This window comes from Podarcis cretensis (assembly GCF_951804945.1).
Source record: "Podarcis cretensis genome assembly, chromosome: 5".
NCBI classification, from domain to species: domain Eukaryota; kingdom Metazoa; phylum Chordata; class Lepidosauria; order Squamata; family Lacertidae; genus Podarcis; species Podarcis cretensis.
This window is the reverse complement of record NC_137174.1, coordinates 84,301,638-84,315,601: the sequence shown is the minus strand read 5'-3', so window position 1 is coordinate 84,315,601 and position 13,964 is coordinate 84,301,638. Positions and strand designations below refer to the sequence as shown.

Genomic DNA, 13,964 nt, shown 5'->3' with positions numbered 1-13,964 from the left:
AGAGCAGAATGAATGAATGAGTGGAAAGCATTAGCACTGCTCATTTAATGTAACAGTAAAAGTATTTTCGATTTTCCTTTAGGATCCAGCCATATCAGGCAATGAAACTGAACCATATAACACCTTCACAAGTGGTGTTCAGGAGGATGTTTTTATCAAATGGATCAACAGTTCAGACATTGCATGGGCGAAGGTATTGTTGCAAAATGTCATTGTCTTACTTGCCACAACTCAAATTCAATTTGATGAAAAGCATAGTTTGCCTCCATGCACCCTCCTACCCAGCCTAAATGGAGTCACTCTTCATTAAATAAAAGCCTAGATTGTTTCCAAATGCATACAAGAATTCAGTGCATCTAACTGTACATTTCTTCCTTTCCCACAAGGTGTGGCCAGATTATCCCAATGTAACAGTCGATGAGAATGCAAGTTTGGAAGTTCAACTGGAGGTACTTTAAAAAAACAACAACCAAAAAACCCAAAATTCAGTTTCCTCAATTATCTCTCAGTGGTTACGGAAAGCTCAGTCCTGATCATTTCTTTTTCAAAACCTCCTGTGGCCCATAACAATAATGGCATATGCCCACAACAGGGTTCTTTGATTGAATTTATTCTTTAGAGTTTAACATATATAGTTTGTCAAAGCAGAGAAGTGCAATGCACTAACTGGAGTTGCTTAATTTGCCAGGCTTCCTCCCAGTCATCTTAGATGAGGTGTTTGTTGTGGTGTGTGTGTGTGTGTGTGTGTGTGTGAGAGAGAGAGAGAGAGAGAGGAGAGAGAGAGAGAGAGAGAGAGAGAGAGAGAGAGAGAGGTGGGTGGGGGTCCAATGTGAATTTCACTGCCTAGAGTTGCCTGTTTGGCACCAGTTTTCAAAGCAGTTTTCTCCCAGCTTTCTAATGTAATATTTAAACACACTGTCAATTGCTTTATTTATATATTTGTATTCTACTTTGTTTTGCAAAGCCCCTTGGAATCTTTGTGAAAGGGGTGGTATGGAAATATTTTAATTTTCTTCCTTGCTCTGTGTTTTTGTCAGCTGTACCGGGCTTATGTCGCTTTCCCAGATTTCTTGCGCAGTTCCACATCGCAGTGGTGGCAAAGAGAGCTAGTGGACTATCATGCCAATGTACTCAAATACGATGGGCTATGGACTGTAAGTATCGCATACTGGGAGTTTTCGCTGCTGCCTCTCAGTCCAAGGTCTCGATATCCCCATTCAGAAATGGTTGAGTCTGTTGCTCCATTCAGTCCTGCCACTCCCAGATGGGGTTAGCATTGCTCCTAAGTAGCACAGCCTCCCCATAAATTGAAAGCATTCTTATAAGCCTTTAACACTTGTGGAGAACCCTGGGATATGTAGTTTGTTAAGGGTGCCAGAAGATGTAGGACTTTTCCCCTAGCATGCATAAAGCTTGGAAAGTGATTGCCACGCCCATCAGAAATATACCCTCCTTCCAACCCAGGAGGGTGTAGCTCCCCCCCCCTCTCCTTTTCAATTGACCTGGCACATCCCTGAGTAGTATGAATAGCCATTGGGAAGAAAAAAACATCACATGGTTTCTCATTACTACACAGCAAGGAAGAGGGAGAAGGGAGGGAAGAGAGAGAAGGAAAGAATCAGGCTTGTTTCTTAATGTCCACCAACATGCAACTAATATTCTTCCCACTGGACAGAAAAGTGAAGCTAACAGGGGGCGTATGGTTTAGAGAATGCAAACTGGGACGGAGCTGTTTGAGGTGAGCATTTGTGAATTTCTGCTCTGAGCTGAAGCTTGGAGATGCTCACCAGCATTTACACAATGTGCTGTTTTATATATATATATTTTGGAATTTCAAACTATATTTTAGGACATGAATGAACCATCCAACTTCATTGATGGAGCTGTTGGTGGCTGCAGGGATCAAGACTTAAACAAACCTCCCTATATGCCAGGTAAGAGTAATTCTTAAAACACACAGGTTCCCTTGGATCAGTGAAACTTAAATTAGGAATAATAACCTTGTCCCATGGTTTTCCATTCATTCATTTAATACTCACTTTAGAGGATTTGAGATTACATCTCGCTAACTTAGACTTGTGTTATTCAAGCACCAAAAAATGCTCAGCTGCTTCACACCTAGTTTCACTTACCGTATTTGTTGATTTGTCACCAAAAACTTTACATTTGTTCTAATATTTCATTTCAAAAATAAATTCCTCCTTGTAAGGTTATCTATTCTGAACCTTTATAATAAGTCCCATTAAACATCTAAATAAATTTTATATAATAATTCTTCCACACAACTGCAGACTCCCTTACTGATTGCCTTGACGTACAGATAAGATCCTCTAGGTTCTCATAGTTTTTTGAGTCTACATGTCTCTTGTCTGCCAATAGAAGAGAGCCTATCTCTTATATAAGAGTCCATTTAAACTGGAAAACCAATATGGATGCAAGAGTCAAGCTGAATTAATGGTCCTGTCTGTCGCAAATGACTATCCAGCCCTGGACATAAGAGGGAAGGTGATATTATATGTGGAAACATTACCCTAGACATTTTTGCTGCAGCAGCCTGGACTATATATATCCTTCGTTCTAAGAGAAAATTAACATGTCCCATTCCCTTTGAAAATGGCCCACCTCATTGTGTGGTCTTACCCTGTCTCCTCATTAGCCTTGGTTTTAAGAGAACGAGGACTGGATCTTGTGACGCTGTGCATGGATACTGAACAGCATCTCTCTGATGGAACACCTGTGAGGCACTATGATGTACATAACCTATACGGATGGTCTCAAGCAGAACCAACTTACTAGTAAGCTGTTTTCCCTGTTTCATATTCTGGAAATCCTGCTTTCTTTACACAAGATGGTGTTGTGACAGTAAAAGTGTGCCACACCTCACGTTCTGCAATTTTTTGCTAGCATTTTTCACCGACATTATCCCTTGCACTCTTGCGGTGGCAGAATGGTAGTCCATGTGAAATTGATGTTGTGCATTGATGCCACAACTCACCCTTTAGATTGCTATAGGTTGTTATGGGGTGGAGCAGGGGAAGTTGCAGCAGCGCTTTGAAATCCAAACCGAGTGGAATCTTTAAGTGGCATAATAATTCAGCATGCAATGCTATATTCACATGTGCTTTTTTATCTCCCTATTAGTGGTATGCGCAACGCCACAAAGGAACGTGGGATCATTATTACCCGTTCAACTTATCCCTCCAGTGGACGATGGGTAGGACATTGGCTTGGCGATAACTATGCAAGATGGGATCAGCTTTCAAAATCTGTGATTGGTAAGGGGAATCTTCGGTGTTATCCAGTGTTTGCCACAGAAATGTCTGCTCTGCTTTTTTTTTAGTAAGGGGATGGAATCTTAATTGGAGTGATGGCTCCCAGCATCTGCCCCCTGTATCATGTTACTGGCAATGTCCTCACCTGTGTCTGGACTCAGCCATAATTGGGTGTGTTTTGGTGTCCCACCAGTGTGTCCAGTGCAAGCTATCTACACTGTCACCCCTTTCCTCCAAGTTCGTGAGCCAATGGGGATGATTTAAACTATTCACTATTTCCATGATTTCCATCTGGCCCTACAAACCGTTGTACTTGCAGCAGAAACCGGAGACATTATATTAGCATTCAAAAAGGATCCTGAGAGCATTGGTCACTTCTTTTAAAGAGACAGGTTGCTCAAGAAAATCCTATTGTGCTTCCTTTTGACAGGTATCATGGAGTTCAGCCTCTTTGGAATCTCCTATGTAAGTTCTGCTCCTGGATCAAAGTCTTTGAAACACTTTTGAATAATCTAATGTGGCAGAGATCATTCTAACCTCATTCCCCTTTCCATGCTTCCAGACTGGTGCTGACATCTGTGGCTTCTTCAATGACACAACTTATGAAATGTGTGCCCGATGGATGGAACTTGGAGCCTTCTACACCTTCTCAAGAAATCATAATGTGATGGGAACTAGGGTGCGTCTACCTGTTTTGGCAGTGTGTTGCATGCAGTAGTAAAGCGATTGGAATACTGTTGGTAATCTAAAAATGTATGGTTAGTTGCTGGTTTAGACACTCACCCCTCTTCCGATTTCCTACTCCGATTTTCATTCCTCCCTGATGAAAATAGAGCAGTGAGCTGTTCTGGATGCTGTGTAGCCATGAATTCTCAGCCCTGAATTTTCTCAACCCTGCAATGATGAGTGGACATGTGAAGGGAAGAAAGAGGCTATGTTGCTCAACATTGCAATAAAAACCAGACTGCCTCCTTGCTACTCTCTCTTCAACATTATATATTGGCTGTGGTTCTGTGTGTATCCATAACCGATTCCAAAAAAAATGCAGCTATCTAGTGCCTGCCATGTCTTATCAGGAATGCTGCTCCACAGAATGCGACAGCCACACTAAAAGGTCTGCTCTGAGTTATGCCCAAAGTGGGAGGGTTGTAGGCCATTGCAAAATGTGAAAAGTTTTGGTGTGACAGTGTTGTAGACCTGCGTAACTTCCTTGGCTCTGCCCCTGCTCCCAGCACTGATATAACATGCATCTGTACATGTCTGATATGCCACAGGTGCCACAACAAACCTGTCCCCACTCACTGCCAGCAGTCAGGGGAACACACATATGTGTCTAGAATCACAGATTTCCCTAGTGGTTTACACAAACACAACCTATGGGTAGTTTGGAGGGAATAATGACCCTGGGTCAGTGATGGGTGCATCACTTTGAAGGCTTACTCAGAACAGGTTTCAGAAAGTGGAGTTGTTTCAAAGGCTGAAAGATAGAAGTATCATCTATATTAATTAATTCCCAAAGGAAGTTCCATTTAATATTTCATTTACCTTGTATTTTGTTCCAAAGGCAGTTGATAGAAGGATTTCCTTACTAGAGGTTTCACCTAGGTAGAGATTAGCATCCAAAATATTTCACAACTCACCCCCCTCCAGCTGCAGCCAGACTCATACTAAATCTACAAAATGCAGCCAGTTTCTTATGTTATTCTGTTTGGCTCAACATATGTTGCCTGCCCTGTATTCTCTTATATGTAATGATGTGAGTTTTCTATGGAAATATGAAAGCCTTTTGATTAATGCTTACTGGGATTTTCTTCCGGGGAAGCGGGGGGAGAACAGGGCAAGATATTCTGCAGCCTGAATGAATTTCTTATCTCTTTTACAGAGGCAAGATCCTGTCTCCTTTGATGAAAGATTTGTAAATATATCAAGGGATGTGCTCAGCATACGCTACAGATTGCTACCCTATCTCTACACATTGATGCATAATGCCCATGTCAACGGCGACACTGTTGCCCGTCCTTTGCTGCATGAGTAAGTGTTAAGTGACACTTACTCACTTGTGAAAATTTGTCATGGGCTCAACAAACCAATACATCTTCCCCACCAAGTCAGAAAATATCTCAGGTTATGTTTTAGCATAATTATTGCTTTGGACCCATTGCTACAAGCCTTTAAAGTTTAAACCATGGGTAGGCAAACTAAGGCCCAGGGACCGGATCTGGTCCAATCGCCTTCTAAATCCGGCCCACGGACAGTCTGGGAAACAGCATGTTTTTACATGAGTAGAATGTGTCCTTTTATTTAAGATGCATCTCTAGGTTATTTGTGGGGCAGAGGAATTCGTTCATGCTTTTTCTCTCCAAAATATAGTCTGGCCCCCCACAAAGTCTGAGGGACAGTGGACTGGCCCCCCGCTGAAAAAGTTTACTAACCCCTTCTTTAAACATACACATTGGCCTCTTTCATATCCCCAAAAATTCCCAGAAGCATCAGTTAGGGATGAGGGAAAAATTACGATTCAATTCACATTTAACAGTGATCACACCTAATTTGCACTTTGTGAGACTCTTCCAGTATTGGCAGGTTCCTCCAAAATCTGTGGAGGCAAAAGGGATATAAAGCTACTACCTTGCTGCCCCCATGAACCTACGGCCAGCCCAAACTGTTTCAAGATCACCACCAAATACTCAGTCAACCACCAAGAGTTCTCTGTTTTCTTGGCAGAAACATTGCTGGGTAGAACAAAAAGAACTTCACTCAGGTGCTTAAAAAAGTCTTTCAATGCTGGAACTAAACAGCTTGATGATAACATCTGGCAACGCAGCAAGGCTTCTTCCTAGGAGAAAAGTGGGAGAAAAGTGAGCTGTGGTTTTTAACATTCACCTTGTAGATGGATGCAAATCACTACATTTTTTTTCAAAGTGAAATTAAGAAACTCACTTTCTCTCCCATATCCCTGAGCAGACCTTCCCCCTCCCCCCGCCCCTAGAATTAGGCTGTTGGAGTTTTTAGAAGTCATGTACAATAACTTGTGTCATCCATCTAGTAAGCTTGCCAAGCTTCAGTGAAATGAATAGGTTTGGGAACTAAACCTGACTGAGGACTGGTACCAAGACTTGACTCTTTATTTTTGAAAATCAGCTGAAATAGCTTCTCTGCATCCCAGTTGGATGTCTCGTTACAGCGAGACGTCCATTTTAAAAAAAAAAATAACAAAATTGGGCAACGTTTTAGAACTGGAATTGATTTATTATGTACTGAGACTGCAAGTCTGATAATATGAAATAACCATGATTTACCGTGTTTCTTCAGGTTTGTGGGTGACAAAACAACATGGGACATCTACAAACAATTTTTATGGGGCCCAGCATTTCTCATCAGCCCAGTACTTGACCAAGTAAGCCATTAAATAACACTGTCACTTATAAACGGAACATGTGTGTGCATGCTATGTTCTGCTTTGTCTTCATTTTACACTCATCTCTTTAAATTCTAGGGTGCTGTGACAGTACATGCTTATATACCAGATGCCCGGTGGTATGATTATCACACGGTAAGCAGCTTAATAAATCTTGTCAAGAGTAACCTCAAATCAGGTGATACTTGCAAGTTAGATGCAAGTTTAAAATGCCCTGTCCAATCAGGTTAGCGCCTTCCAGGCACTGGGCCAGATATCAACTAACCTGTTCCACTAGCAGAAGTTCACTCAAGTATTTGCAATTGCTCAAGAGGGATTTCCTCCCTCTCTTCCCCACAAGGCAGCCCCTGCACCTCCTTCAAGTCTGCTGTGGGGTAGGGTGGGTGCTTGGGAGAACTGCCAGAAGGGAGAGGCAAGATTGTTCTGTCAGCAAATAAAAATGGTTGTACTGAGGAACAATCTCCTTAGCACTATGTTGAACTCAACTAGTAGGCTAATTTCTACAGATCATTTCAAGGATACATAGGTGCAGTGCTTTTTTTTAAAAAAAATGTTTAGGGGTACTCTCATTTTGACTCGGGAAAATCACCATTTTATAGTTCAAATCAGGGGCAATAGATACAGTAAATGGACAAAAGTACAAAGAACATTACCTCATGTTACACAGCTGACAGCCCACAGTCACTTCCACATTGACATGAGGTTGTATGCACTAACATCTTCCTGCTCATATTGAAATACTGTCCCTCAATGAAGCCAAATTTTCATCAGTAAAACACCACACATCCACATTTCACACTGCTTCACATATTAAACGCTCTCTTCCCTCTGAGACTCAGGAAACACCGGAAAAGGAAATGAGGCCACCATGCTAGAGAAGAAACTATATATATACACACACACACACACACACACACACACACACACACACTAAAAAAATAGTTTCTTCAAAATAGATTCACAAAATGTTTAGGGGTATGCATCCCCCTGCATCCCCCCAGAAAAAAGCACTGCATAGGTGACACAGTCAAAGTTCAATATCTTGAGGAATATAATTGCACGTTCCTCTTCCGAACCATATCTTTAATGCTCAACTAGTGCCCATCCTTTACAAAGTGGGGAATAGAGGGTTTGGTTTTGAATGGAAGCCCAGTGAAGGACAGGAAGACATAAGAAGAGCCTGCTAGATTTGGTGAGTGTTTCATCTAATCCAGCATCATGTTCTCACAGTGGCCAACCAGATGCCCAGGGGAATATTTTCCAGCTTAAACAGAGGATAGAATTTCCCTGTTTGTAAAATTCACAGAGAAGGAGAAAATCTGATAGGTTCGACAGCACCGTTTCAAAGTTCTGCTTTTATGGTTGTAGGGGAAATATATTGGAGTGCGAAGACAATTCCAGGACTTGGATGCACCTTTGGAGCATATAAATCTTCATATCCGGGGTGGCTACATCATCCCCTGGCAAGAGCCTGATATTACTACCAATGCCAGGTGAGTACAATTTCTCATGGAATGAACTTGAATTTTATGCAGACTTGACTCCGCTTTAGCAGTAACTGATTGGTTGATCTCAGGTGATCAGCCATTAAGCTACTGGCCAACCAGCTGACTTGTCAGAAATGGACCTTCAGTGTGTGCCTGCAGATCTTTCTCGCTTTCACAGTAAATGGGAAGTTCCTTAAGTTAGGTAGGGAGGTTCCTAACAGGAGCCCAACACCCGCCAAAGAAGTTTCTTGGACAGTCTTCAGAATTCTCATAGAATTACTGAGTTGGGAAAGGACCTTGGAAGTCAATCAGTCCAACCCCCTTCTCCATGCAGGATGCCTAGGGACAACACAGGAACATAGGAAGCTGCCTTATATCAAGTCAGACCATTGGCCCATCCAGTCCAGTGCTGTCTACACTGTGGCCCTTGCCCTTTGCAGCTACAAATCAAATCAAATCAAATTGATAGACATTTCCTAAAGAATGTTTTTTACTTCTTTTCTTGTACTTTTTCTAGCCGGAAGAACCCTCTGGGGCTCACTGTTGCTTTGGATGATAATGGCAATTCCCGAGGAGAACTTTACTGGGATGATGGAATTACAATTGGTAAGTGCCTTGCCAGACAGGAAAGGCCCCAGATTTGGTGACTACAGTGGTACCTCGTGTTGTGAACTGTCCCCCTTACGAATTATTCGGGTTACGCGCTCCGCTAACCCGGAAGTAGATGCCCCTTGTTGAAAACTTTGCTCCAGGATGCGAGGAGAAATCGCGCTCCAGCGGCGCGGCAGCAGCGGGAGGCGCCATTAGTGAAAGCATGCCTCATGTTACGAGCAGTTTCCAGTTATGAACAGACCTCCGGAACAGATTAAGTTCACAACCAGAGGTACCACTGTAATTTATTATGTATGAACTTGGTATCCCATCCTTCTTCATTAGATTATGGGGTGCTGCTATCTCATTTTATTCTCACAGGAAAAAAAAATTAGTGAAAGAAAGTGACTAGCCCAAATTATCCAATGAAATTTGTGTCAAATTGGGTTATGAACCCGTTCCAATATGCTACTGCCCACTCTGTCTGTTGTTCACCCATCAACCTGCTTTGTCCATCAATGTGCAAAATCTTGAACTTAGTTTATTATTCTGAGAAACTATAGTAATATATATTTATACATATATTTATTTTGCAGATGCATATGAAACTGCCAACTACTACTTTTCAACATTTCAAGTAACACAGGTAGGCTTATTAACCTATCCCTCCAAATAATTTAAGAAAAGATACATAGTCCTTGTAACAACAAATACATTTTTGCACTCAAGTTTTTCATTCTTCCTGCATACCTTTCCTTATAAAACAATTTCTATATAATTCAAACATGCACATAAAACGTATCTCCACAATGCATCTCTCCATTGTAGAATGTTGGCCTGGATTCAGAGATTCCCAGGCTGACAATATACAACCAGAGGAGATTTAACAGAGACTCATGTCACACATTTTATTTGAACAAAAACAGCTCTTTGGACCTCAGTCATTGCTCAGAGATGATGTGAAAGATTTGTCTGTAGTGCTTGATAGGTTTCATGCATAAATGTCATCACCCGACGTGCAGCCTTTGCAAGCTGAAGATAAATGTGTGAACTTCTGGCTACTTGCACATGTGCAAGTGGTTGAGTTAGAAGTTGGAGAGTGCTGATGGAATCTGTCTGGAGCATTTAGGGTCCATTTATTAAAAATACAGCCTCTTTTCCTCAATTTTTCAGAATGCATTGAATGTCACTGTGGTCCACAACAATCTACCTGATGCCCTTGTCTTAAGAATGGGTTATCTGCACGTCTGGGGAGTCACATCCTCAGTTACAAGTGTTACTGTTACTTATGATGGGCAAACAGAACCAGCTACCCTAGAATATGATTCAGCAAACCAGGTAAGTCCAAAAATATTGGAATTATTAGTGAAAACATTTTTTTTTTTACTATTCATATTGCTTACATTTCCAGTCCTCTAAAATCAACACAGTATTCCTTTCTACTTTATATTCTAAGATTTTCTTTTCGCTCGGTATGAGAGCAAAATATGCATACAGGCTCATAATAAAGATTTCAAATCTAAATCCAAGCTAGAAGAGATGCTAATATCTGACACAAATGGCCTAAGAAATGTCTGTATCTTTCGGTGTGCAGTGGGCACATGCTTACTGAAGGTGAAGGCATGTACTGGTATGCTGGCGACCTATACAGAAGGGGTGGGGAGTATTTTCCCCCAGGTTGAGGGCCACATTCCTTGATTTGGGAGCGATGAGGAGGAGTGTGGCCTGGCGTGATGACATAGTCTATGAAGACTCCTGAGGGGAGATGTGGTGGAAGGCATCTGGCCTCCAAACTTGAGGTCCCCTTCTGCTGCTATACAGAATATTAGCGTGCTTAATCCAACTTGGCACCTTTCATGAAGCTGCTTATACAGGGTCTATGAATAACCTCCTCTCCTGGTTTTGGCACCGTAGCATAAAACTTGATAGATGGGGCTGGGGCAGAGAGGAAAAAGCTGGAATACAATATAGTACACAAAGGAGATGGCAGAAATTGCATCATTACCACATCTCTGACAATTGTGTAGATTTGCAAAATAGTCTGAAACCACCGGCAAGCACATCTTGTGCATCTACGACATGCAGAGAAGAATGTACAGATTATCCTATGTCATTAGATTCTAGAGACCCTTGGTCTGGTACCACAGCGAAACCAGGGGGTGCATAGGAAAGATACCCTCTGAAGCTGTGGACTGAGAACCATCCTTTCCTTCCTCAATCATCATTGTGGCAACTTTGCTTTCTCCCCTCCCATCCTGCCCGGTAAACATAAAGGATAGAAATCAGTGTCACACACTTCCAGTTGTTCCATCTGCATGAGCATTTCAGCATGTCAGGTGGGACAAGCCTTGCTACCTCCCTCCACAGTTGGGACCCTCTCAAAGCCAGTTTTGAGGGAGGAGAGGGGGGAAGTCCTGCTCTGAGCTTACGCTGGTTAGGTGAATCTTCTTAATCTCCTGCTGCCACATTAGTTCTGCCTTCCACCGAGACCCCAGTGTAAAAGTGGTCGGCATCATTCCAAGCAATAGGCCTAATTGCCGGTTCTCCTGCAAGTAAATTCATCAAAATCCTGCATTTATATCCTCCTGCTTTACTTCCATTTTGCATTTTTGTTTGCTTTCCTTTCATGTCCTGCATTTCCCAATATCACTCAGCTAATTGCTGCTCAGTGCAACAGAAACTTCCCGGGAAACATGCATTAGTCATCTCTGTAAGCCTTCTCCTTCTTCTTGCAGCTCTCATTTTCTGCCTCTAATAAAATGCATCTCACATTGGGCTAATCTCTCCCTGCTCTTCCTTTTCTCATTTTCACTGCCAGCCTCCTTCCTTCTTCTGCTGACCTTCTGCTGCTATCAGTCTGGAGAAAATGCTTTCAAGTTTCTGCTTCCTCCATCTCTTTCCCACCAGCTTTAGAAGGCTAAAATATTTTCATGCCACATGTCCATGCAGTAATTTAAAAGGTATCTTATCTTTCCCGGCCCTCTTCTTTTTTCTATAACAAGAGATGTTTTTAAATGAAATTGAGATTATCCACCATACTATAGTGATAGCTAAATCTCCCTCTTTTCACACCTCACATTTGGAATTGGAAGCAAGTGCTTAGTGCGGGGAGAGATCCTAAGTTCTGACTTTGAGAACTTTTTTTCTGGCACTCAAAAGTCTGTTTCCAAGAGGTTTAATTAAAGCTAAACATTTATTTGGGTTACAGTGTCCTGTTTTCAACTTGAATAGAACCATTTCTTCTCTTTTGTTTAACCTTTGATCATCTGCCTACCTTTGAACTTTTGGATGACTACCCATTTCTTGTTATCTTTGTCCCATTTCTCCCTTCACACTTGCATAACTTTACCTTATAGAATAGAATTCTTCCCAAATCAGTCAGGATGGTTCCCTCCCCCCCCAGCTTTTCTTTGCATCGTCTTTTCTAACTTAGAGCAGTGTTCTGCTGTATAGACCTATTAGTTTTCAGTCACAATTATCAGGGGAACTGTGGGAGGAGGACGCACACATATTTTGAGCCCAAGCTATGTTTCTCACAATTCAGCTATGATTCATCATCATCATTTTTAAAAGCTTCCCCTATGTGGCGTATCACTGATGGGGGAATGAAAGATGGGAAACACAACAGTCTTTTTTTTTACAATGAAAGCAGCCAAGTTCCCTTCCTCTCATTCAGAAAAAAATTGCCAGCATTGTAGTTCTAATTACTTAAACATGTTTTTGTATGAGTTTTTGACTAATATGCACATTTTTGGGAGCAGAGTTTTGACAAATAGAATGAATATTTGCATACTGTTTTCACAAATTTTGTACACATTTTATGCTAGTAGATGCATTTATGTACACACAACTTTTGCTGGAGATGTGCATTGCAAACTTTGGAGAGGTGCACATTTTGAAGACAGCTGTGTTTTCATTTGCATATTGAGAAGTGCGAATTAGGTGGTTTTCTCATTCAAATACAAACAATATCAAAATTCTCCCCCATCTTTAGAACATCTAGTGCAAAGTAGAAAGAATGTGCTTTCCGACAAATGTGTTGCATTTTATAATAATACCTGCATGTATTTGCAGTGAGTGTCATTTTGCAAATGTGTTTCAAAATCCTTCCGAGAGACTGATATTGCTTTCACAAATCAGGCATCTGTGGTTGTAAGAATTTCTCAAAATAGCACTGAATTAACCCACCCACCCCTCTTCTAATCTCTCCTATTCAGATACTAAAAGTGGATTTCACCAGCAAAAATTACCTCATTCATAAATTAGCCCAGGTCAGATGGGTGACAAGCACTTAACTGTCTGCAGAAAACATGCTCCATGAGAACCTCGCCGTGGCTCTAATGAATGTGTATTGTAATATATTAAAAAAACTGTGTTTTGTTATGTTAGCAGTAAACAAATGAAGGAATGGGTGGGACTGAACTGTAGTTAAAATATAATAACGCATTTTCATTTTTTAAGGCAAACCATTTTTGTTGTATCTGAGAACTCTAGAATACTGCTTTCAGCCTTTAAAATGAGAAGGGATGTTTATTTCAATGAAATGCAGGGGTAGGGGATAAATTTGTAAAATAGGCAGTTGAATGTATTTAATATATATCTCAATTATAGCAGTACAATCTGTATGTCAGGAATCACATTTTTGGTCTGTTTTGCAAAGGAGTTAAAATGCCACTATGATGCCTAACATGATGCCTAACATGATGAACTATGCAATTGTAGTTTATTATGATGTTTATAAATATCTCTGCAAGAGTGTGTGATAAAATGCAACAGAACATTATTATTATTTTGTAAATTATTCTAATGTGACAATAAAACTCCACCGACAATGTACATAGTTGCACATGTAGATTTTTTTTGTGTGTGTGTGTGTGTGTGCATGTGCACATGTGTATAGACTTTAGTAGTGTCACTAAGACTTGGATTTTCCGGCTGATAATACTCCCCTCACTTTCAAGCTTCATATACTTCTGAAGCTCAGTTTCTAATCAGAGCTATGGATTATTCGCCCTTCCTCCCAGTCCCTAGATCTCCTTTCACCTATCCAGCAACTTCTAACCACATGCTCCCACCTCACTTATGTGACTGGTACAATGGTGGTTCTCTAACATCAAGTGGGGACAGAATAGGAGACAGGTCTTCTCCCAACCCACCCACCTACACCTGTGTTGCAATAGTGGCAAGACATAGCAG

General features: G+C 41.3%; 1 protein-coding gene across 1 annotated transcript in view; it reads left to right on the top strand.

The window, feature by feature from the left end:
* The window catches only part of SI (sucrase-isomaltase), a 102,753-nt gene extending 89,149 nt beyond the window's left edge, over positions 1 to 13,604 (top strand). The window contains exons 56-71 of the mRNA XM_079977525.1: positions 83 to 193; positions 387 to 449; positions 1,038 to 1,154; positions 1,850 to 1,934; positions 2,657 to 2,795; positions 3,142 to 3,275; positions 3,703 to 3,737; positions 3,835 to 3,951; positions 5,155 to 5,303; positions 6,585 to 6,669; positions 6,769 to 6,825; positions 8,059 to 8,183; positions 8,695 to 8,783; positions 9,365 to 9,414; positions 9,942 to 10,106; positions 12,986 to 13,604. Coding sequence (XP_079833651.1) covers positions 83 to 193; positions 387 to 449; positions 1,038 to 1,154; positions 1,850 to 1,934; positions 2,657 to 2,795; positions 3,142 to 3,275; positions 3,703 to 3,737; positions 3,835 to 3,951; positions 5,155 to 5,303; positions 6,585 to 6,669; positions 6,769 to 6,825; positions 8,059 to 8,183; positions 8,695 to 8,783; positions 9,365 to 9,414; positions 9,942 to 10,106; positions 12,986 to 13,063 — 1,599 coding nt within the window. The 3' untranslated portion in view covers positions 13,064 to 13,604. The remainder of the gene's footprint in view (positions 1 to 82; positions 194 to 386; positions 450 to 1,037; positions 1,155 to 1,849; positions 1,935 to 2,656; positions 2,796 to 3,141; positions 3,276 to 3,702; positions 3,738 to 3,834; positions 3,952 to 5,154; positions 5,304 to 6,584; positions 6,670 to 6,768; positions 6,826 to 8,058; positions 8,184 to 8,694; positions 8,784 to 9,364; positions 9,415 to 9,941; positions 10,107 to 12,985) is intronic.
* The last annotated feature ends 360 nt before the right edge of the window (positions 13,605 to 13,964 follow it).